The sequence below is a fragment of the Larus michahellis genome, chromosome 2, assembly GCF_964199755.1.
Source record: "Larus michahellis chromosome 2, bLarMic1.1, whole genome shotgun sequence".
Classification (NCBI taxonomy): Eukaryota; Metazoa; Chordata; class Aves; order Charadriiformes; family Laridae; genus Larus; species Larus michahellis.
Genome location: NC_133897.1, coordinates 23,482,005 through 23,506,641, shown reverse-complemented (window position 1 = coordinate 23,506,641; position 24,637 = coordinate 23,482,005). Strand labels below are relative to the sequence as shown.

General features: G+C 39.4%; 1 protein-coding gene across 1 annotated transcript in view; it reads right to left on the bottom strand.

The window, feature by feature from the left end:
- CUBN (cubilin) overlaps positions 1-24,637 on the bottom strand; it is a 150,593-nt gene that overhangs the window by 57,421 nt on the left and 68,535 nt on the right. The window contains exons 29-37 of the mRNA XM_074573520.1: positions 18,358-18,532; positions 16,544-16,725; positions 10,355-10,511; positions 8,552-8,668; positions 6,124-6,237; positions 4,709-4,837; positions 4,296-4,428; positions 1,877-2,082; positions 408-589 (exon numbers count right to left, since the gene is read on the bottom strand). Of these exons, the coding sequence (XP_074429621.1) occupies positions 408-589; positions 1,877-2,082; positions 4,296-4,428; positions 4,709-4,837; positions 6,124-6,237; positions 8,552-8,668; positions 10,355-10,511; positions 16,544-16,725; positions 18,358-18,532 (1,395 nt within the window). The remainder of the gene's footprint in view (positions 1-407; positions 590-1,876; positions 2,083-4,295; positions 4,429-4,708; positions 4,838-6,123; positions 6,238-8,551; positions 8,669-10,354; positions 10,512-16,543; positions 16,726-18,357; positions 18,533-24,637) is intronic.

Here is a 24,637-nt window from a genome sequence, read left to right as displayed (position 1 = left end):
TCGATCCAGAGAGCAAAGAAGGCGCAAGTAAAGGATTGTTCCTTGTATGATTTTAAAATCAACTTATTTTTGGAGGCACTGAGATGTTATTGTCACTGTTGTCCACAACTGAACCAGCACAGAGCAAAGTTCAATCTGGTATCTGAAATTCTTGGATTTGAAAATTCAGGATTGCACCATTGTGGACTTATTCTTGATAAGTTTCAAATTTACAGCTTGGAAATATCTGTTAGGGAGCCAAAGAGTATGTAACCCTTCCTATAGCTAATAATTATTGAAAAGACGACATAGCAAAAACAATAAGGCAAACCAGATCCTCAGAAATTCTTCCCATTCCTCTTGTAGGTTTCTCTATTCATCATTTTATCGAAGTTAATTAAAATAAAATAACATCACAATGAAATCACCTTTAGCTTGTCATAACGGCATCTGTGATGATTTTCGATATCCATCTGCAGGATATGGCCCTGGATGACTTGTGAAGCATTAACACTTATCCGCCACTGGTAATTGCAATTGTGAGGGTAACTTCTGGGCCACTGTGGTGAAGCTATTTGTCCTCTGTTTCCCACAATGTCATTTCCATACACTGAAAAACAAGAAAGAGACAAACTAGTGTCATTGCACATAGATTAAATTCACGTAGATTAAAAGAAGCAATGGGGCCCAGCCTGGAATATAGCTTTCAGTTCAACCCATCTGACTTAATTTACCTAGGACTAGACAGCGCTCTGAGGCATAGACTTGTGTCTCAGACAGTCCTAGGATGCACATCTAATTATTTTCTTCTTGTGGGGGATGCGGTGTGCCCTTATCTGAAGGAAATTACCCTTTCGAGACATGTGGCTCTACACGTAGGAGAGGTGGGAAGATGGCACATCTAAATTCCCCCCTGATTCTGCCTACTTCATGTTCATTTCTTCCCAAGAAGCATTAAGTAATAAAATTATATGTTTAAAATACCTTTGTGTGTTCTGGTGAAAAATGATTTTGATTTCACTGAGCTCTGACCTATTGATAATTCCTTTTCAAAATGAGTAGTAAAAGTCTCAAAGTAAGGAAACTTATTACGAGTTTGGCTTGCATAATCAGAGTGGCTGTGGATGTTTAGCTTTAGCAGTCTGTTCATGCAGCAAGTCAGACTGATGTTTGCAATGGTCCCTTGCAATTTTGGATCTATAAACTGGCATCAATTCTTTTTCTTCTAATTCTACTCCTTGGTTGATGGCATCTAGATCCAAACCAGAAAACGGACACTGTCATACTCAACAAGCAAAATGGAAAGCTGGGAAATAAATGCATTTTTCTTAATTTTGTCAATTGCCTAATAAATGGCAACATAAACATTAAATACCATTGCTCACTCTCAGGTTGCAAAGACATGTGGTCAGATATTTTTAGCTGTAACAGGCTACTGGTAAACTTGGGTTGCCATAAAATTTTTTAGTATATAGCTTTTATTTATATCTTCACAGCCCAATACTGCTGAAGGAAGAATCTGAAAACCAGGTCATAAACTGTTAGAAAACAGTCAATGAAATAGAGAAGATTTTATTTTCTATAATGCATTAAGTTTTTGCTTCTGGAAGCATAATATGATCAATTTTGTCTATTATGATAATTTAAAAAGAGAGAATTTAATGTCTAATTCTTCTGATTATGTTACATACATGTGAGTTCTGTTCTGACACGTTTTAGAATATCCCTTTATATTCAGCAGACATCTTACAAAATACTTTTTAAGTGAATTCACACCCTTGCTGACAACAACCAGCATTTTCTAATAGACTTTACAGGACCAAATGTTCATTTCTTTGAACCGTTTTGGAAGTGTTATGAAAGAAAAAGAGTCTTCAATTAAATATACTTTACTTACAGTGAGAGAATGTGGCCCTGAAGCCAACATCAGTGCCTGAGCTATCTGAGACAAATTTGACCCACAGGATATGTCCAACAGTAGACGTATAATTTGAAGGCAAGGAGTTCCCGCAGAATCGTCCTGCCAGCGTGCCTGTGTTGTTCCATTCACGAATCTCCAGGTAATCTTTGGCGCAGTTGCTACTATTTTCCACCTGAAACGCTCTGTTTCAATAGCAGTAGAACAGCATTAGCAGGCATATGACCGACACATTCTTCAGGGTTTGCCCTGCCAGGTGACAAATCCCCCTGTAGTTGGTATCCTACTGTAACAGTTAAGAAGAGGACAGCAACAAAACCCTCCAGAACTCAGGAGTCATTGCTCATTACCTGCAGTGCTACTGATACAGGGTTCTCTCCTTTCTGGCCCCTTATTTTATGACAGAGCTTCAGTTTGCAAAGTTGTAATTTTTAAAGAGTTCTCAAGCCCTTGTGATATGTGTTGGTTCTTCAACAACAACCATTTAACATGGAAAGCCCCTGATATATAAACCCAATTTTTAATATAAGCCCAGGTGAGACTATTTACTGAGTATACATCTATTGGGTGAAGAGAATACTTCAGAATACTTCAGCCTTTCAAATCAGTTCGCAGCCCCTTCACATGTGTATTATTTCAGTATGCTCTCTTGTGAGAAAACAATTTCCAGGGGCCTAGATTCATTTGTAGTTAACATCTCAGAGCTCAGAAATCCCTTAGCAGTTTCTCCAGAATTAGAAAATATTACCGCTTCTCTGGCCTCTCTGAGTCTTACATAGCTGGGTGCACAAAATAATAATTGTTATGAATTCTTCTAAACCAATTTTTACCTTAGAAGAGGAATGGGATTTAATAATCAATTTACAAATTCTAAATTATTGCACCAAGCTGAATGCTAAATATATTCTAAAAAACGTTATGTTATTCTAAGTGAAGTGCTTTGATTCAATCCAATATACTTTTCAGAAGCAGGCTATGAATAGTAAAGATTCCAGAGAGTGCCTCTTATAACCAGTGCCCTAAATATTTGTGCATTCTTGTTTTCTGGTAACAACTCCCCCCGTCAGTCCTGAATATAGCCATATGTGTTCAGTGTACACACGCTGCAAAATGGTTCCAACCACTCATCTGGATATACTTCAGCCTAATTTAAAGCTAAGCCTCAAATTGCAAGACAGGCATTTCTGTTCAGACTGAGCTGAAGAAAATGAATGCCTCATGCCAACAAAACTTTATAAACCCCTAATATTAAATAAAAAAAATTAAAATAAATACTGCTTTCTAACACAATTACTCCATGCTTTGCAGTATTTTCAGCTGCTTTTCAGCTATGTGTAGCTGAAAAAAAAGGGTTTACATCTACTCAGTGTCACTTTATATAACTGAATGTAAGTTCCGCTGATAGTTTCTGCTTCACACTAGATTTCTGTTCTGGTTCTGAAAAGTTGTTATTCATTATTTTGTAGCAAATATTCTGGAAAATGTTTTCAGGCTGCAGTACTTTCTGTCTGCTTCAGTGAATAAAGGGGAAATAGAATGTCCTTTTTACTGAGTTTATTGAGTGAATCAGTATGTGCCTAACAAATTACACCTTATGCAGTCAGCATGTTACCGGGAAAATTTTCCTTTTGTCCTGATTAACTGTAAATGCAGGTTTCAGAATTACTTTTCTTTTCCTGATGATTTTTTATAAGCTTTGCAAAGGGTCATTGCTCTCTTTCTTGGCAGCAGCCACTGTTTGATGCTGGGAAACAGAGAGGCTCAGAAATCCACATCATGGGTAAAGAACAACCTAACGACCCTGGTAAAGGACTCCACATTGTTCTGTGGATCACGCACGACTGTCCTGTCAGAAGTCTTCAAAGGAAAGTTACTTTGCTGAAGGGAAAACAAAATTCCTTCAGATATCTCCTGGCCCCGTCATACTTCCACGGCTATAATTATTGGAGAAATTTTGAAGATTCTAATATCAATCCTAACCCTATAATCTGTAGAGTATCTGGGCCCTTTATATTACTCAGCTATATAATAAATACTACAATGAATCTGGTAGTGAGGAAATAGTAGGAATTTCCTTTGTAAAGAAAAGGCAGAGCAATGCCAAATTTCCTCTTCTTGTTTATAAGCAAGTGAGAATTGGCTTCTTCAGCAGCCCACGTTGCTTGAACAATAAACCACCTATTTATATAATGCTGTATATGCCTTAACACAAGCAGTGATTAAGACAGGAGAACACTGATTGCAAGCTGCCGCTAACCACTGCTGTGTTCTCTTTCCAAGTTACTCTAAAAACATGTTTCAGCTTTATCATCTGGTAATTACATTTCCTAATAAACACAGAGCATCCTTCCTTCAGGTCTGTTAAAGGGCTGAATAATAACCCTGGCAATGCATTTACATGAAGGACAGCTGGAGCCGGTTGCCAGGGGAGCTGAGAATCCTCCAGACACACTCGGTGTTGAGCGGATACTGCTCGGGATAGCCAGGGCTGTTGAAAGCTCCTCTCTCCATGTGGAAAGTACCCCCACAGGCTGCAACAAGAAGGAGACAGCAGAGGCTTGAGATGGATGACATACATAAAAAAAAATAAATCTCGGTAGAGCCAGAGCATTTGCTAATCAAGAAAGCATTTCTCCTTGTCTCCTTGTTCTTTAGCTTCTTGATATACTTGGTGAGACCGTGGCCAAAAAGAGGAAGGGCAATAGGGGATTTCAAAACAGGGAATGTGAGAGACACAGGGAGATACAGGATCCGTTATTTTTCTTAAAAGTCGGAGACATAATGTAGGCAACACCTGTCATATAGACTTACATGATGATGATGCAGCATAGGTGGCACGGAAGCCTCTGGCAGCAGTGTTGTTGTTGGAGATGAAGTTCACCACCAAGGCGTTACCAAAAGAAGTGACAGGATGTGGTAAAGTCGTGCCACAGTAACGGCCTGAAAGAGAACAAGACAGAGAGAAACAGAGAGAAAAAAAAGTGTTCAGCATGTAATTACTATGGCTAATTTAACTTTTGGGGTTAATGCCTGACAGCAACCAGGAGTAACATTTGTTGCTTACAATTGCAGTTGTCAATTCAATCTAAGTAAAAATGAAATACTCTGTTTCATTAGCACAGAACTCAACTCTTGTGGCATTTTTCTTTTTAACAGAGGAAGGACCCCTTGCACTTCAGATACCCTAGTCACTGGCTATTCTATTATTGAGCTTGTCTGTGTTCACCCTATCCAGAAATTACAGCCTAATTGAAAAAAAAAAATCCCATCAAATATATCTGACAGTAGTTTCCATTTCACTCAATTGGTTTCTGATGAAAAAACATGACAAATAACAGACCAGTTGTCCTGTAATGGATTGTAACATGGGAATTAGAAATATGAATCACGATCTAGCAGAAAGGCATCTGACAGCAAAAAGAAAGATAGCAGCTAGTATCCCGGTCCTCTTGCCAAGTGAAAGCCAAGGGTAGGAGACCAAAAACATGAGTTCTGCTCTTGGTTACTAACCACTTAAATTGAGTACAGCCTCACCCCTGACAAAGAAGCATATACAAAAGCAGAATAGGGGAGAGCATAATCAGGCACAGATATTCTGAATTTCCCAGAAAGGAATTTGAGGCAGCCCTGGGGGTGAGAGGGGAGTCAGGACCACCCTGTGGCCAGGGCTCTCTCATGGCTTCCTGGCAGTATAAGCACTGAATGTTGCTGCTCCAGGCTGTTCCTGCCACTTGTAGGTGATAGCTCTGGACAGAGATGTCAGGAGAAAACTGTAGAAAATTCAGGAACCAGCAGAAAGTCAGGATTTCTGGGGCTTGAGGAAAATCCATTTTCTGCTCCCAGAAGTCTGCAGCTTTCTTCACCTGTGTTTAGTGTGGACTGTGCTTATGAGTGCAGGTTACACTATGTCTTTCTACAGTTAACTGTGAATTCAGTTTAAACTGAATTGCTTGGTTCCCAATATTGTTCTGCAGGGGAGGAAGGAAAAGGCAGCTGGAGTCAACTCCAACCTGCAGGTTAGTAGGAATACAGTCAGTGCCTGAGAGGACCGGGCCATTCACACTGAAGACTCATCCTCCATCCCCGGTCTCCTCTGGCCAGAGGGGACAAGGAGCTTCCTTTCCCAGAGAAATTCCATGAAGCAGGAGAGTCCTCACAGACAACCTTCTCCTGCTTTCCTTGGGTGTAGTTCTATGTATTAAATAAACAAGGGAAAAGTACAATACCTCGAAGAGGAGCCTCATAGTTATTCCCATCCAAAATCTCCACAAAATCCGTTGTACAGTTTTGTCTATTGTTTTCAATATCAAAGTCAGTGAATGAGAGTGTGACGTGGTTGACTGGCAACGGCAAAGAGTGAAAAATTAAAAAGAAGTTTGTCATTTCACAGAGAAATAATTACATGTAAACAAATGTACCATCTTTTCTTTTCTGCCCTGAAGTCAATCAGTCCCCACAAGGCATAACATATGTAGTAGTTTATTCCTTGGCATGTGGAGTGAATTTGATGGAAATGCATTAATCCTTACTGCAAACATCCTGGTAAATCTCTTCATATTTCAGTACTTTCAAGTACAACTGACATTAGAAGTGTAGGACTATAGACATACAGGTGAATCTAAATTTCCTACAGTCTGAACAGCTTCATTATATACTGAAAATGTCAGCAAATACAACACGGAACATTTACACACATTCAGAAACAAAACTTATTTCTACACATCCATGACCTTCTGTCCCTTTGCGATCTATACCATTGATCCGGACAAAATGTGAATTGACGTTGCTCTGCTCCAGACTCAGAAAGACCCGGTTCTTTTATCGTTTTGTAATGTTCCACATACATACATCAATTGGACTGGTTAAAGGATCATTAACTACACTTAGCTATATTTGTATGGGATTGGATTTTCCATACCCTTGGACTGCAGGCTACGTCCTGAAAAAGAGGATTTCTGACTCAGGGTATTTTTGACCCTCATATTGCTTTTGCTTGTCTGATATGAACAAAGGTGAAGTTACAACTGGAAGAAGAGAGGCTGTCCTCAACACCAGTTTGTGACACCAGTTACTCCTGGCCTTAGAGCTCCTGTGCACTTTGAGCGGGTCAGAAGGTCTCACGATTTAGATGATAACTGAGTTTTCTCCCACATTGACCAAGCCTGAATTTGACACAAATATTTCGCTTCTCGCTGGGCTACAACTAATTAGCTAGAATAAGCTGAAATGACAGACATGGACCCAGGCGCTGCATTCAGCAGGGTGCCAGTGACTGACATTCAGCTGTATAGTCTGCCTGTTCGGCACTCTTTTGTGTCCTGTCCGGTCAATCAATTACCGCTATCAATGCAGGTCCTCAGGATACAAAGCAAAAAGGGAAAACACAGTGGGTGGCAAGAGCAGGAGACTTGTTGGCCTTCTCAGTAAAAGCGGAGCAGGAACTCTGCTGTGGTTTGCCATTGGCTAAATCCATTGTATGTGGCCATGGCCTGTGATGCGGTGTGACTGGCATAGCGAAGCCATGTGTATCTGTAACCTGTGGTATGTGGTGGGCCTGCTGGTAAGCAGAGGAAATCACTACATACACAGGCTACTTCTTATACAGCGTTTTTCTGGTCTTTCATAATGATGTAATTCAGGAAACAACAGCTATGTATGAGTTTTCCACCTGGGTCCAGGAAAAAATTGTCTTTAAAAATAAATGTTGTGTAGGTGAGGAACAGCTTTGGTGACATCCTTTTCGCGTATTTGTGTAAGAACCTATGCTAAAAAAAAAGTATTGCTTATCTCCTGATTTTTGTTTTGGTGTTTTATTTGGCAAATTGATTTTCATTTTATAACTCAGCAAAATAAATTTATAAATGTGGTCAGAACATTCTGTGATTTTAACAGCAATGGCTAAATATCAGATGAACAACTGAAGTTCAGTAGTTGCTATTAAAAATATATATTTATTTTAAATGATGTTACCAGGATACTATTACCCAATTGTAAATAATAATCAGGAATCTTATACAATGTAAAAGTAATACTGGGTATTAAAGGTAATATCAGTATCTAATGGAAAATAATTGGTATTTTATGATCAATCATAAATCTGCCTAAAAGTAGACAGGAACATCTGAGGGTGTATCTATGCACATAAGACCAGTTTATTTATTTATTTATAATTTGTATTTGAAATTTTATTATTTGCAATTTGAAATTGAAATTCCTGTGTACTTTTTCTCATTATTTAATTAATTTATTTTTTTTAATGTTAACAGCATTGATTTGATCTAACACAACTCTAGCTTGAAAAATCCAGACCAAAATAAGGTCAGCTAAATACAGGTGCTTAAATTATGTATAAACCCTTAGATTTTCTCATGGACCAATCCAACTTCACATAGTATTCAACACCTCATTTATAATTGCAACACTTGGGTCACACTAAATCAGCTAAGATGACAAAGTTATAAATTGTTTTCTTCACTATGTACTAAATCTTTTACAGTGAAATCTGATTTAGGACAGATTAAGAGAGTCACACTCTCCAACTACCAGGATGCAGAACTTCCTAGAGAAATAAAGGAGGAATTTGGTATTGTTATTACAGAAAGAAGATGAGGATGTTAGTCATCCCAGCTAACTATAAAAGATGTTTTTACTTACATGGTTCCTGAGCCTGAATAATCCAGCTGCAGTTCTGATTGTTTGGGTATTTGGCAGGATATAGAGGAGAGGAAATTGCTGCCCCAACTGAATCTGACTCTATGAAACTTCCGCATGCTTTAGAATGAAACACATACACACACACACATATATTTATATATACAAGCCACATATCTTAGATTCTGTGGTGAAAATGCATGCATGAAATGTAACATGCTACATCAATGTGAAGTGAGGATAAAATTCACAACGGTAATTTATCAGAAAAAGAGACTCAAGGACTAGCTCCCAGCACCAGATGTACTTTCTTGACCTGGTTCCACAGGCCGTGCTGCACCTGGCTGACCATCTGAGAGAAGCCAGAGTGACTTGGGAACAGATCTCATCTTTATCAACTCCTTGTAGCCCAGAAGAATAATATTGGGGCCAAAATATAACTTGTTTTCAGGGTAGTGCAATCACATACCCATTCCTCTGATCATTTGCCCGTGTTGGCAACTAGGAAGGAAAAAAATCCTAAGAAACTCTCCAGAAACTTCCAATGCCCAAGGAGGGCATCACATTGCATTGGCATGGTCCTCGTGAGCTGCGTCAACAAAACTGCAATTGTGTGAAACATTGCACATGTGCAAGAGCTTTGCTGACTGCATAACTTTGGCTAACGGTGCTGAGTGCTGCCATGCCTCATTGCCAAGCATATTGACTCACCATAACCCCTCAGGTCCGAGTTTAACACACAGCTGCTTTAAACAGCAGGGTGGGGAGTTCAGTACCAGACTGAGATACATTTGTCATGCTGTGCTCCCTAAAACATCCAAGCAGGAGATGGGACCTACAGGGTTTTCTCAGGAAGAGGGAAGCTGGGTTCCTCCATCCTAGGTGGGAGCACTTGCTCACCAGGCATGATTTGTGCAGGGCCTAATCCAGTAAATGCGCTCTGAGAGTGTTTAACAGATTAGGCTCTCATAGCTCTTAGTCAGAAATGACTAATTAGCTATCTAACTAACTGGTATCTCACTAACTGAGGTTCCTGAGATTTTTGCTGATGCAAATTCTTCCTTTTCTTTATGATTTTTCACAATATTTTCAAAGAAAAAAAATATCTGTGAAAAGTACTAATTTATAGTAAAAAGAATCCTAAGAAGAAAATGAGAGAAAGGGATTTTACTCTGCAAAAACTAAATGGCTATATCTCAGGGAAAAAATGTTTCCAAAGTTATTGTGAAAAAAAGAAAATCACCAGTCATCAAATAGTATGTAACTTCATGAAAAAATCTGCCCAGTTGGCGTCATTTTTCATTAAAAAGGAAACCATGTGAAATACCAATTAGTCCTCCACAAACTGGATAGTTGATGTTTGGCAGGGTTTGCAGGCCTGAATCCATGAACTTCATCAACAGCACCACACAGAATTCTTTTATAGCGTTTTAGATTCATGCGCATGGATAGACATATAAAATGTTATTTTGTCACTAGGCCTGTGGAAACTGCCAGTTGCACATTTTTCTCAGGACAGCTATGGGTAGCTAACCCTCTAGGGAGGAGGAATAAGAGACAGCTGACGTGCGCTAGATGCCTTGCTATAAAAAGTACTTTTTTTCCCCAATCAAAGAATCTAAGATGATCCTTAGATTTTAAATTCTTTAAAATATAAATTGGAAAGATTCAGTCCTGTTAAAGATACACACTGGTATGCTGCATGTGTAGAAACACTTCCCGTTATCAGCTGTGCTGAAAGATTGTGTGTAAGACAAACAAACTGGTGATCAGATAAATATGCATTAATGTAAATGACAAAATTACCTTCAGTAAAGCGAGCACTGAAGCCCCTGTGCTGGATGGTTGTGTCAGAGTGCAGTCGGATGTACATCATATTCTTGGAGGATGTGATAGGGGGAGGATGCTGTGTCCCACAGAGTTTTCTAAGAAGTGGTGCTTCATTGCTAGGACCATCAAATACCTGTTATGAAAAGATCAAACAAAGTATTTCATTTCAATAGGAGTATTGAAAAGACTTTTATTTCATTCTGTCTCTTCTGTTTCATACATTTTGATCTTAATACATCCCTGGTATGGGCACTGCAAACAAACTATGCATTGCCTATTTTAATTCTGTGGTCATTACAAAAAAATGCATATATTTCAGGCTGAAGCTACTGTAGCCTTTATAACAAAAATGCAAGTAGCCATCTTCCTCTGTGTGTATCTGGTATGGAAGCAAATCTCCTTTAACAATCCAGATAGGCCCATGCATTTATTGTTTTCTGATAATGGCTGATATGAGTTCACCTGTGGTTTTCATTCAGTTAAACCCTACATTTTACCTCAGTAAAGACTTCTAAATTGGCCCTAACATGCAACTAGTGCACCAGTGGGAGCTATGACTGTGTATAAAGAGAGAAGAAACTAGGATTATGGTTTTTAGATGCACATAATCAGCATCAAGGATCAGAGTGCATTTATCTGTGCTTTATAATAGCTTTAGAGTGCGGAATTACACACATATATATGAAGTGTTATTTAAGCAGAGGATAAAGAAGAGTAAAAAAAAAAGGGAGGAAGAAAGCAAAGATGGTTTTAAAAAAAGCTTCACTTTTAATTTCACCACAAATGCCTTCCTTCTCTTTTTTCCACTTACAGCTGATAATTTTGTTTCCTTCCTCTCTGTTTCACAATCGGAGACAAGGCTAGTGAAGTTAAAACCAATGAGTTTCTAGCTCAAGCAACATAAAAATTATAGAAAGAGAAACTACAGAGAGGAAAAACTGGCCACAGTCTCACTGTCCCCGTTATCTTTCCTGGCACTCCAGCAGATGGGATTTGTTGCTGCTGTGTTTGGTGCCATGGGCCAGTCTCAGAGCCCTTCTGCCTGGTTTCAGAAGTGATGAGCACAGTTGCATGACCCACAGAGGAAGAGCCTTTGAGCTACTGGGCAGCAACAGGAGTTGAATTCAGTTCCTATTTCAGCATCAAAGTCTTGCATTACCATAGGCACGTCATTTAATATAACCTGTGACTCAGCTTCCCATAGCAAAATGGATAAAAATATGGATATCGGGACTAGAAGATATTCAGGTGCTAGAATGTTAAAAGCTATATAAAAGCCCACTTTGAGCAAAATAATGCCATTCGTTAGAAGTGTACTTCTTATTAAGACTGTCTTCTTTTACTTCAAAATGCCTCAAATTCCATCAAGTCTGTGCAATGCAGCACCAATAAATTAAAAATTTCTAACTAGACTGTATAACACAATGCAATGTTTCTCCTTCCAGTATTCAAAGGCCTTTGAGCACATTAGTGAAAAAATTTATAAAAACAGTAGCTGAGAGAAAGCTGACCTGTCTCAAATAAACCTTGGAGCTGAGAAACAAAGGACAAAGCGCCTGCTTAATCCACCGACATACCCTACATAGCCAATGCTGTATTCATGAATTCAACATTTATCCTTGGGCCTATAACACTAGCTAGCTCTGTGGGACCTTGTGACGGAGTATTAAGTGTACTGCAATGGCTGTAAAAATTAGTACCTGTAAAGAGACCCAAAATATCCATCCATTCAACCTTTTCTTCTCTCTTGGCATCCTGCCACAATCAGCCCTTTAATACATAGTGTGCAGTGTTTATTCTTCCTCTGTACATATATTCTGTATATAAATCAGACTGCCTAGAGTTAAAAACCACAAACCATGGAACGTGAAAAAAAAGTAATGACTAAAAAAATAACCCTGAGGAATTAAGGTACTGTCTTTCCCTAGGCAGTAGTGAGAGGATTTTATCTGAATGCTAGAACTGAGAATAAGCATTGCATTGACAGAGCGTAGAGAGAGGGGCTGGCTACTGTTCACGTAAACTGCTGGTTTTGATGAATCTGTGCCACTTTGCACAGCTGAGGATGTGACCATTGACACATGGACTGTTGTGAGACTCTAGCAGTTGAGCTCTCTTACTCGGGAAGATATTAAGGATGAGTAACATAAGAGACTAAGTAGGCATTTCATTCCAAGAGCTTTCTGGAATAAAGAAGTCTTTCTGCGGTAATACTGGGAGAAGAGCATGAAGTCAGAGGAATGTTTTCTAAATCAAGTGTATTTGCTGTTTCTGGGCAGCTTGCTTGAAGAATAGTACTGTCTCCTCTTTCAGAAACACAGAAATGGTTCCTAGCCTTTACACTTGCTAAAAATCTGATTCAAGCAACAGCTCTGCATAAGCATTAGTGAGACACAGCAGCAATCTTAGGGGTTATGGCAGCTGCAAGTTAAGCAGGAACAGTAACACATGGATATTGTAGGGCTGCGTCATTTTTGCTCACCTGTTATTTATTAACTTAAACTATTTTACAGGGAGGATTTCAGTTCTTGAATCTAGATCAGAAACCACAATATTCACACACTAGTTCAGGAAAGAGTTGTTTCTCTCGGCAGCTTCTTAAAGTTATTTTGAAAACATCTGAGAAATGCATTTCTGTGGCTGCATGAGTAAAGGAAAATGATGCATCTGCACACTTAAAAGTCAAGTTTTCATTTGCACTGTGCACAGCAGCAATTTGCTCTTCTCTTCCCTTTCCACAATAAACATATCTGTGTGACTCATTGCCTTCTTGTTCAAATGTGTCCTGCATTAAAAGCACATGACAAAAAGAAGATAATTTTTATCTTCTGAGCCATAAAAGCTCTACATATTTCTAGCTGTCCACTGTTGGAAGACCCTCTCTGCCAGCACCTGGAATAAATGAAGTCATACCTCCTCTCTAGCTCCCAGAGGCTTACATTTCTACATTCCTGTGTACTACTTATTATACTGCAATAGGAAAAAAAAAATAACATTTACTTAATCAAAGCTGCTGAAAAGAACAAAATATTTCTCCCTCCCCTTTTCATTGCCTTGTGCTACAAGCACTGCTTTATGAGCCACACCCTTCTCAAATCTCCAAATACTTGAAACTCTTGCTAACCTGCACTGCTGGTGTAGCGTCAGATACAATACTGGTTAAACACATGGGCAAAAAATACAGGAATTAGTGCATTCACTATTTCTTTCTCTCTATTTTCCTTCAAATAAACAAATTTGTTTGCTGTAAAACACAATCTCCAGATAGAAATGGACTGGTACACAAAGAGAAATTAAAATATTTTTCTTTATGTATGGTGATAGTGACAGCAAAAAGTCTTCTCAAAGATTTTATGCTTTCTGCAGAATATAACCAAGTTATATTTGAGATCAAAGAAAGTAAAGACTATATATATATATATCTCCTCATTTAGCAGATGAAATGTTCATCTATTCTGAGAACGGTTAAGTTATAGAACTGAGGCATAGAAACTGAGGAATCAACTAAATTTTGGGAGCTAAGTGAATGAAGAATGTGCTTTTTGGTGGCATGGAGTGCTCTCTGCGCACTGCATCCATTGACTCTAGAGGGAGCTCAGAGCAGTTACACCGTGAGTTACCGTTACAGGCTTAGAATTCATTTGGCTGAACCTAGATTTGTGCTCAGATTCACATGTGAAATCATTGAGTAGAATTGAAAAACGCACTGGGCTTTTTGGAGTTGCAGCATAGCCAAGAAGCAGTAGAAATGAGTGTTTTCCCTTCCTCTATTTTTCCCACATAACAAATCTGCAATGGAAAACATTACAGGAAAAAAAATACATTTTCATGTGTTCCCCATAGAAAAGGATTTACGGTAGAAATATTTAAAAAAAAAAAACCAACAAAAAAATCTCGAGTCATAACACAGGGAAAAACGACTGGTTCTAGAAGGGGAATGATGAAGGAAAAGGCCATTGGTACACTCAAGGGTGGAGGGGAGCCCCAAGAGAACTCACAGAGCAAACAAAATCCATAAAGATAAGTAAAAATTTAAGAAACAGAAAAGGGTGGAACCACTGTGTTACTCATACACAGTAGTTGTTCCTATAGTAGAGAGAGAAAAACAACCCACCAGCTTCCTTAGCTGCCCATATTTTCCATTTTATGCAGCTTTCGGAATGAAATTCCTAAACCATTCACAGTCAGACATCTACTTACATATTTCCAGGCACTGTCTGTCCCCTCACTCTGTTCTCTTACCATGTGAGGCATATAGCAAGCCTTGGAATGAGATGAACACAAATCACATCCGGGTGTTGTCAACAAGTGATTTTCTGCTTATTGGCATATTGGTAAAGAAACCCCACCCACTCCTTTCTTGTTCTGCTGGTCTCCTTACATTAGCGCTGAAGAGCCCTTCTCTACCTCAGAGCCCTTCGTTATCTCTTGGCTTCAAATCAGCATTACCCCTCATCCATTTTCAAACCACCCTCCACTTGGGGAGCAGTGACTGATGCCTGCATTAAATTTAAATCTCCCTCCCTGCTCACGTTGCTGCTTCAGCTGTATTTGCACAGCTAGGGCTGACGGGCAACTTCCTCCACCACCACACCCAAAAAAACAAAAAGCAGAAGCAAACAGCAGATACTCCTACGGCAACAGAGGAAAAGGAGTGTCAGTGCACTGCAATGGTCTGCAAACTCCACACATGCAAAGAGCTCTGCCACAGCCGTCTCCTCCACCAGCTGAAGAACTGGTGCCTTTCAATGATTAAAACCCCAGTGCCTGTAGCTGGCCTATAAAGGTAATGGGAATTGCGCCTGTAGCTGCAAGGAGCTCATGGAGCTGAGTAATCTACAAATTTTTAGATATGTATCCATTGGCATCAGGTTTAAAAGAGAAATTGGTATATCAGGTCTTTTCAGAATTTAGCCCCTAATTTGTGAATTTTTTTTGGCATTTTTACCAGTACTGCTGTTTCAGATGGCCCGTGTTTCTGCCAGGCAATCTGATTTTCTAATCCTGTGTGATATCACAGCAGACTTGGAAATTTTTCCAATAGATTTTCCCTTTCAGTGATTCCCCTGATGTAGTTTTAAATAAAAAGACACAACCATATTTCCCTGTGCTTCAGAACCAGAAAGAAATGAACAGTCATTGTACAAAGATGCTTTGTGGCCAAATGAAACGTTCAGCTCTGCTCAGCAAAAGGGGGACACGTTTTCTTTTTTCTGGTTCAGTACAAAAAAGCTTTACGAGGCAACGCTGTTAAAACTGATGCTGTTTTCAAAAGAGTCTCAGTTCCTGCCAAATTGAGTTCTCTATGAATGACAGTTTATCAAGGAGAGTAAAGCTGGATTTTGGGCTACAGCCACTGTGCTTTATCCGACTGGTACTGCTCACGCATGCCTTTGTACTGAGTGAAGTGCAATCTGACATCAAAGGTCAGGATTTCATGTCCCTGCTCCCAAAAGGCCAAATGGAGACATGTAGAGTCCTTCGTTGTCATGCACTGATTGAGCAGCAACTTGAATTTCTGTGACATCGACAAAAGTTCACAAACAAACAGCAGTGTGAAGCCTTTAAGAGAGCGGCAGCTCTCATGAGGCAATTAAACAGACAGCTGTTTAGCTGAGCACCTGAATACACAGTGCATACGTAAAGAAAATCAGCCAGTCAGAATTCCTTCTGGATGCAGACCTCCCTCTCTTCTGAGTTTGTAACAGTGTGGGCAATCTATTATATATGTGGGCAGTCCATCCTATGGCTTGCAGCAAGCTGTGGTAAACTGCACTATAAATGGTCAAGGGTGTCATAATAACAGCCATCTATGTATGACGTTATTCCTGCAGTACTAACTACAACCCATACCACCAAAAGGAAAAGCATGGTGCCAGGATGCAGCATGCACTGCGTTCAAGAAAAGATCCTTCCAGATGTAAGTGGGAACCTGGAAGAATGCAGAACTACATTTGTGAAGTCTGTTTCATTGGTAAAGTAAAGGGAACTAGATCATAACTGTTTAGCTGTAAATTGAAGCCTTAGATCATCAGTGAATAAATATGACTATGCAACTACCATTCTGAAACCAACTGCAGCCTACGTTGCACAGTAAGCTTCCTCTTTTGCAAGCATTTCACCAGACTTAATAAGGAAACTTTTGAAATTTCTATTGTTACTTACTGCAACATTGTCATAGTTACACGAATGGTGATTTTCAATGTCAAAATCCGTGAAGTTCAATAGGACTCTGTGGCTGTAGTCAACTTGGATAACCCAAGAACAATCTGTGTTGTTATTATAAGGTTGAGGATAGTTTGGAGAATGGATTTCCCCACTGGTAGCTTGGAAAATACCACCACAGCCTGAAAAAGACATAATCAGTTTTAATCAGAAGCTCTTTAATGCTCAATGATATTCCACCTCTATTTTTAAACTGAGAGAAGAACACCTCTATCTTTATATTTTCTACATTAAACTTTCGCTAGATGAGTGCTACAGCTGTTGAAGTGTCCTGTTCTCAACAAAAATCAGTGGAAATGATTATCAGAGAAGTATAACATTATCAGTTTTGGTGAATATACAACAACAATGCTTGTGAGTAATGTTTCTTTCTAGCCCCAGGCTGGCAGTAGATGTTGTAAAGGCTGAAGTGTTAGTACTGGTATTCCTCTATCCTAGATATTGTAAAAGCAACCAAAAATACCGTTCATATGAATGCCGCAGAGTTAGCATACTGAGAAAGCAATGACTAGACCTAGCTAAGCACAGGGATGAGAAAATATCAAGACAGCTGGGAGCTCCACTTTCCTCATAAGCAGTACAATAATTGAAAGCCTCAAGTTTCTACTTCTCTACCCATGCAGTTGAGGGCTTCATAAGGACTCCACCATCAGGTATTTCTGACCAGAACAGCTCCAGTGTCCATGAATATCTAAATAGCCTGGAATGATAGATCTTGTGTGGGAAGTGCCAGGGCTTTCAATAGGACTAACACAAACAAATGGACTTTTATATGTTGTAAAGGGATGGAGGAGGGTGAGAGAAACACATTGGGAATGCTGTAGATGGAGGCAGCCTGCTGGAAGGATAAAAACTGTACTGTTACTGTGTTCTGGTGAGCAGGTATTTTAGAGGCTAGAGGGGGGCTGGAGTACAACAGGCAAGATGCTGTGAAGGGCTGAGAAAGCTTCAGGAGTCCTAAGTAGAAAAAATAAGCTGCCAGATCTCAGAAGGGGATTAATTCAAAGGACTATTGTAAAGTTCTTTTACTGAAAAAATATCTTGTGCCTTTCTCATAAAACTTGTGAGAATGGAGAAGTATAAACCTTGACAAACTACTGAATCAGTGTGCTTAATCAAGCAAAACTGCAAGAATTAAAATTTGCCTCTGCTCACTTTTCATTGCAATTATTTTCCTGTAATTGGCCTTTTCATAAGAACTCCCATGTAGAGACATGTGGTTGGGTCTTTTAAGCATGTCTCTTCTTTTACTGATTACCACTAAGGCTTTGAACAAATAATCACATGGGGGGGTGGATGAACCTTATAGAGTTCAAGTATTTACTAATCAGTCCAAATATTTTTGGAGTCCGCCAAGTTCTCCAAGTTAAGCCACGTTCTCAGATATTTTTCACTTTACAGTTTAAAACCAAAAGCATCATTTAGCTAATAAAGGACTCTGCGTGGGTGACTGGGTGGGGAGAACTGCTAGCATGTAAAAGTTCTTTTCTGATTACTGAGAAGTCTTGATAAATTATGTAGAGAAGAAACTCCATCAAGGTAGACTGTTACAAAATACATAAATAGGCCTAGATTTTAGCTAGTTAGACATTTTTTTCCTCTGTGTGTTTTTCAGCATCTCTTGGTGTTACCAAATCCAGTAACATATAAATTCCCCCTCAGTTTTCAGTCTTGTGCTGTTTGATTACTTCAAATGCTTGCATGGCTGATCTCGGACTTCCTGAATTTCTCCTGGTATTAATCAGTATACTCACCACCCGGATTTTCTTGCCAGGAGGCATTAAAACCTTTCCCTGTCACTGCTGCGTCTGTCTTGAAACGGACAACGGCTGAATTGCCAGTAGTAGAGACTCGCAGTGGGTTCTGTGCTGATCTTGAAACACATAGCTGGGCTAGTCTAGGAGAGAGGAAATCAGGGCCACCATAGACCTAGAAATGGAAGAAACTCTGTCAAAGTTTTTCAAAGAGACTGACCGTCACACAGAATACATGAGAGCTGTTTAGCTAGGAGAAAAAAAACAACCTGTAAGTATCGAAAGTGATTCCACATTTTGAAATGTAAAGTAGCTAATAAAGTTATTTTCTCTGCAGGTTTACTTGGTATCTGAATCACCTGGCTCAAGTATGAAATTCTAGGTGATTTCAAAACACCCTTGCATTAAATAAGAATTTTCTGTTTTGGGGACTTTGCCACATTCTTCTTCCACCATCCCTCCAGAGTTAGCACCTTGTTTCTGTGGGGATATAAAACCAGATTTTTTTGTGTGTTTGTGCAAACAGACTGTATCTTTTTGCAGGAACTTGTGCTGATATTTTGCACCCATTATGTTTAAAGGCACAGCTAAGCCTGATTTTTAAATTTGGGCTAGGTTTCCTCACTCTTTCTGATAAAACAAAAAACATTGCAATTTTACTGACTTCAATAGCAGAATCAACACCCAAACTATGGGATTTTGGTCAAGTAAACTATATTTTAATAATACTCTTCAGAAACAAGGATATATATCATACACATTTGTCACAGAAGACCGGTTTTGACTTTTAAGAGTAATTTCCTACTCAGAAGAGTGTGCCTCGGGCAGTTATAAACCAGAAAACCACCACTCTCTTAAACATCAGCAGCAGTGTTGTGTAGAATCATAGAATAGTTTGGATTGGAAGAGACCTTTAAAGGTCATCTAATCTGGCAGTGAGCCTGCACCCTCCTGCAGTGAGCAGGGACATCTTCAGCTAGATCAGGTTGCCCTAAACCAATTGAAGTGAATTAGGTGCCAGTACTGAAGCCTTGTTAATCCTGTTTCTTGTTTTCCAAAAGGGATGTGGGATTTCAGTTTGGGCCCATTTGTAACTGGCAGAACTGGATCACCTTCCTTAGTCTTTCCTCTAAAAGCTAAAGAAAACGCACATGCTCAGTGCAATTTTCAAATCCAGACAGGTGATGTTGGTGCCTAGTGCCTTCAATGATTGAATTTTCTTGGCTTCTTGCACGCTAATGAAATGCCACCTGATATTAAGAGTCTCTCACCTTCCATTGGTACATCCCTGGTAGGACAGCAGCTGCAAAAGTCAGCTTGATAGTAATATCAAATGTGAAAACTTCTAGAGACACACTCCAAATAAAGAGTGTGCTATTGTGTTTCAGCAACTGAACTAGCAATAGCTAGATTCTCATTGTATCAGCATATATGATGTATAAATCCTAAAGCTAAACTAGAGAATGGCAAGTTCTAACAACAAAACCAGGGAACAGGAAACTAAGGCAAAAAATCCTACCAGGATTTTCCCACTAGTCTGCCCCAATATTTTATTAGTCTGGTAAACATCAAAAAGGTCAAAAAACCCAATCCATTAATCTCTCTCTGAAAGTGGCAGTACGATAAGAACCAGCCTTCTATATGGCCCTTTTGCCTCTGATCTCTTCTAGATGAGAGGAAACTCAGTATTTTAATAAGCTCTGCTGGATACTTTTTAACCTCAGAAGGAGTTTGGGTTCTGTCCAAGCTAAATATCTGAGCAAGTCTTACAAATAGCTGAGCTAGTCCCACCACCTCCAGGGCTAAGTATAGTGCATTGCTACATAATTTGATTGATCATGTGCTCACTAACTGCTCATGGTGCCTGACACTGCTCTGCTGTTAGAGGTATAAGGGAAATAATTTATTTTTTTTAACTGCAAAAACATTCGGTGACTCCAGGGCAATGTGAAACCTCAGAAGCTGAAGCTTGCATCCCCAGAAGAAACAAGGAATTAATTTTTTTTTATAAACGTCATAGTCTGTTAGATGTTCAGAAGACAGTACTTTGTTTTAGTGGCTGATTATCCAGGCATAATAAATTAAACATTTTAATTTTGACTGAGACAGCACTTTTTTGCATTCTGCAGGGAGGCTGCATGACTTGAATGGATAATGGTTCCTCTGTCCAATCGATCGTCTTAAGGCATTCAAGAGAAGTCAGAATGGATGAAATCACAGCTCAGATTAAGAATCTGTAATGAAGCAGTCACAGTCTGGGGAAGAAGCATGTTTGTCCACTGGAAGCTCAGCATCTTCAGAAAAATCTTACTGCTTGTGAGGCCCAATGACGGCTGCATTTGTCAGAAGTCTGTTCAAAATGTGAATTTTAAAATCTGTTTGTGGTATACTCCCTGAGTCAGAGCCACAGCATGAGACCTAGCAGGAACACATGCTCTTAATCATCTAAACCAGCCCAGAGAAGTTATGTGGCAGAGGAAACAGCAGGAGTTTCTAATATGCATCTAATAAGCATCATGGACCAGCCCCTCACATCATCTCTGGTGCCCCCTGGGGCCATCTGCACACCATGGGCAAGGGGACCAAACCCAGCTCTGACATAAACCCTGCTGATTTCTGTAGTATTACCTCAGACATTAACTTGGCCCAAGTTAAATGCTTATAGTTGACCCGTTGGAAAAGAATTAAGGATGGGGAAGAAATATTGATGGAAATCTGAGGGTTGTGGGTCTCCTTTACATTGTTAACTGTTTGGCAACGGCCTTCTGCATAGTTTCAAAATAAAAAGCACAGTCAAAGGCATGCTTTTTACAGTTAGGAGTGTATTTTCTTTTCTCCCTTATGCCAGTTCAATTAATCAGATGCTTTCACAAGGCCTGGAACAAAAACAAGTTAGAGTGTTTCCATGACAAAAAACAATAAAATGTCACTTTTGGCTACAAAGAGGAAAACCAATAGTTACCACATGAAAAAAGAAGAGGGAAAAGAGAATGGATGGAAAGAATGAATTCCAGGGTGTGGTTCACAAAGAGTCACAGGATGACTGAGCTGCAAACAGATAAAAATAAAAACATTCAGTCTGACTAGAGCACCTGATCCAGAGATAAAATGATGTTGGATGGCATAGCGGGGATGCAGGACACTGCCATAAAACCCACGGTTTTAATCTGTTCTTATCATTTGCTTCTGCCCCGTTAGCTCCATTTATTGTTAACAGTCAGCATTCCAGAGTTATGAGCAACAGAAAGCTGTTTTTATGTGGTTGGTCACCCTCATGACACAGATTTTCTGGGAATAAAACTGATCCCTGTTCAGATATAACTGCCAGCAAAAAGAGAGCCTAGCTTTGACAGGGAATTAAGAATTATGGTAACACTTGATATTTCTTTATATTTAAATGAGAAGACCAGAGCATCTAATAAAGGCTCTGAAGTGCAATAGATTGACAGCGTTCTTTCCTTTTCAGCTCAGAGCTACATCTTGCTGTGGCAGAATATATTTATAGTTTACAAAAATCTGGTCCATGTCAAAGAGAAGATATCATAATTTAATAAAGCAGACATGGTCATTTTGTATGTATTTTTAATATTTTCATATTGTATGTATTTCTATAAAAGTGATTTTAAAAATAGTTTTAACCCTTTTATTGTTTCCAAAGCATTTCCATGAAGCATTTCTAGAAAACATCTTTAAGAACAATTCCTCTGTAAAAGCAATGGAATCTGATGGGGAAGAGAGAAAGACAGAGTGCAGCAGTGTCATAAATGAAACACGGAGGAGGATTAAAGGAGAATGTGTCAAACACTTGAGCATGCAGAAGCCACAGGAAGAACTTGAAGATTCCACAGACAAAATTTTTACGTAACTATTATTGCACAGTCTTGGTAAAACACATGGCAGTACTGAGATAATGACCTGGAAGGGACAGCTTGTTTAGGAGGCATTGTCAAAAGAAAGGGGAGACAGTTGCTGCATTTTATCAGAACAAATATGGTTCAGAAAAATGTGCAAAGTAGAAATATTCAAGAAAGTATGGTATAAAAATTAAGTTAGCAGTAAAGGTACTGTGATAGGAAGAATCTCTTAGAATTTCCTTATAATCCTCTGCCAGCTCGAAGGGGTGAGAGTGTTTCTAACAAAAAGCTAAATGCATCCAGGTGAGCAAGTTTTGTGATTACTGGGGAATTTTTATCACAAGACAGTTTCTTATTTCAGAAAATAGAGAGAGTTAATGGGACAAGGAGGGACAGCAGGGTGCAGAGCTACCTTAGTACTGATTTTGACTTCCTATTGTAACGGGAAAGTTACTTGGCTTGAAAGAAAACAGGAAGCGGTAGAACTTACTATTCAGAGATAAGGAAAAGTGAAATCAGGAGAATAACTATGAGAAAAAGCAGACTTCCAAACCCAAAGAACTGGTAGACAGGATACTCTTGGGAAGATAATGTGAGAGTGAAAGAAGTTTGGAACATTAGTGATCGCTGAAACACACTGTGTCAAAGGCACACCAGGAACCTCTTTTTTTCTAACAGTTTTCAAACTTTTCGGTATGGTTTTCATCCTGGACATACACAGACAACTACAGAAAAGATTACAAGATAGAGCAGCTCCTGAAAATAGTTAACCACATTCCTGTTTTTTCCCCACTAAATCTGAGTCATCATTTGTTCTGTGCAGGCTATATCAATCGTGCTGTGAATGTGTAATTTTATAACAAAAGCGAGAAAACGTGTATGTGGCAAGGTACATAAAGCTTCACAAGTGCCTGCAGTTTGGCAGGAGAAGCTGTTCGCTGCCAGGCAGAACCTTTGATCATTGATCTTGCACAAAGACATGAACCAATTTTCCCCAATAAGTTGATTTACATTAGGTTATCTGTTAGCAGATCAGAGACAGGTGTTGGGAACTGGATGAGCCAAGGTCAGGAGACAAGTAACTCAGAGGTATACCAATTCTGAGGGCAGGAAGGCAGGAAAGTTCAAACAGCAAGGCGGGCATCTGTGCTGGTAAGTGAGTAAGGTTGGAAAGAAGTAAAGCATAGCAACTACGTTTGAAATGGTAAAGAAAGAAAACCCCAAACCTAAGGTTAATACCTTGCTCAGGGGCACAGAGCAGCACACTGTAGGATCCTCTTAAACAACTTCTTTAAGCAATTTGTGTCCAGCAACCCACTCATTGGTTTTAGGCCAACCCCTCCACTAATCAAAAAGTTATCAAGCAAATGGTTGCCAGCCGTCTGTACTCTTACTGGATAGTGATAGCTCCTGGGTGACCACCTGCAAATGTAGGAATTGTCCTTGCACTATTCAAGATATGGTCAATCACAACAGACTTAGATTTCATAGTTTTTAACGGATTTCTCCAGGCAACAAAGGCATAACAGAAGTTTACAGGCAGATTAGCTTCAATCTAGTCATTCTAGGCACAAACAACAATGAAGCTGCTATACAACAGATTTCATCAATACCCAAACCAGCCAACACAGGTCACCTACTCACAGGGACTGGTGTCAGCAATGTGACATCTGGTCATACTTGCCAATGCTACTAGTGGAGAATTCATGGAACGACTTCCTTACACCCAGAAGTCCCAAAGTCAATAGAACACTCAAAGCACAGTGTCCATTTGGTCAAGACTTCCATTTCATTGCTAAGTTAGGGAAGCCTGTTTCAGAGCCAGAAATCTGGAGTTAAGTTATATATCTCTTCTACTTATACAAATGCTGAGCAATCATCTACCCGGCAACTGTATATTTAGGACCTGCTTCGGGATGTGGGGTAAGTCTTCCACGAATATTGATGATGAGTGTGCATTAAGGACAATAGGCTGGAGAAATCAAAGGTACAAAGGGGAGAATAGGCAGCAGTGAGTATGTGTAGGTGCTGGACAGAAAGCTGTATAGTTCTATGTTGGTCATACATCACATTACCCAGGAGAAGAGGAGGAGAAAGGCCACAGTGGAATGGTACAAGATCTCTTAATAAATCTTTTGGGTTCATTACAAAACCACTCAAATGTCATCCATGTATTAACATCAAAAGACCAAACAACTGTACCTCCATTAGTAATCTCAAATGTCTCTAGTGAGAGTGATCCAGAAAGCCTATACTTCTAAAGAATTTCTTCCTGAAATTATTTCTTATCCCTCCTTCCTGCACTGGAATTCTATTCAAATCTGTTACCTGGGACTGGTCACATGGCTTCTTCCCAACATGACCACAAAGACGTCATATATAACAGGACTATCCAGTCTTATGGGTCTCTTAAAGGTCAGTAAACC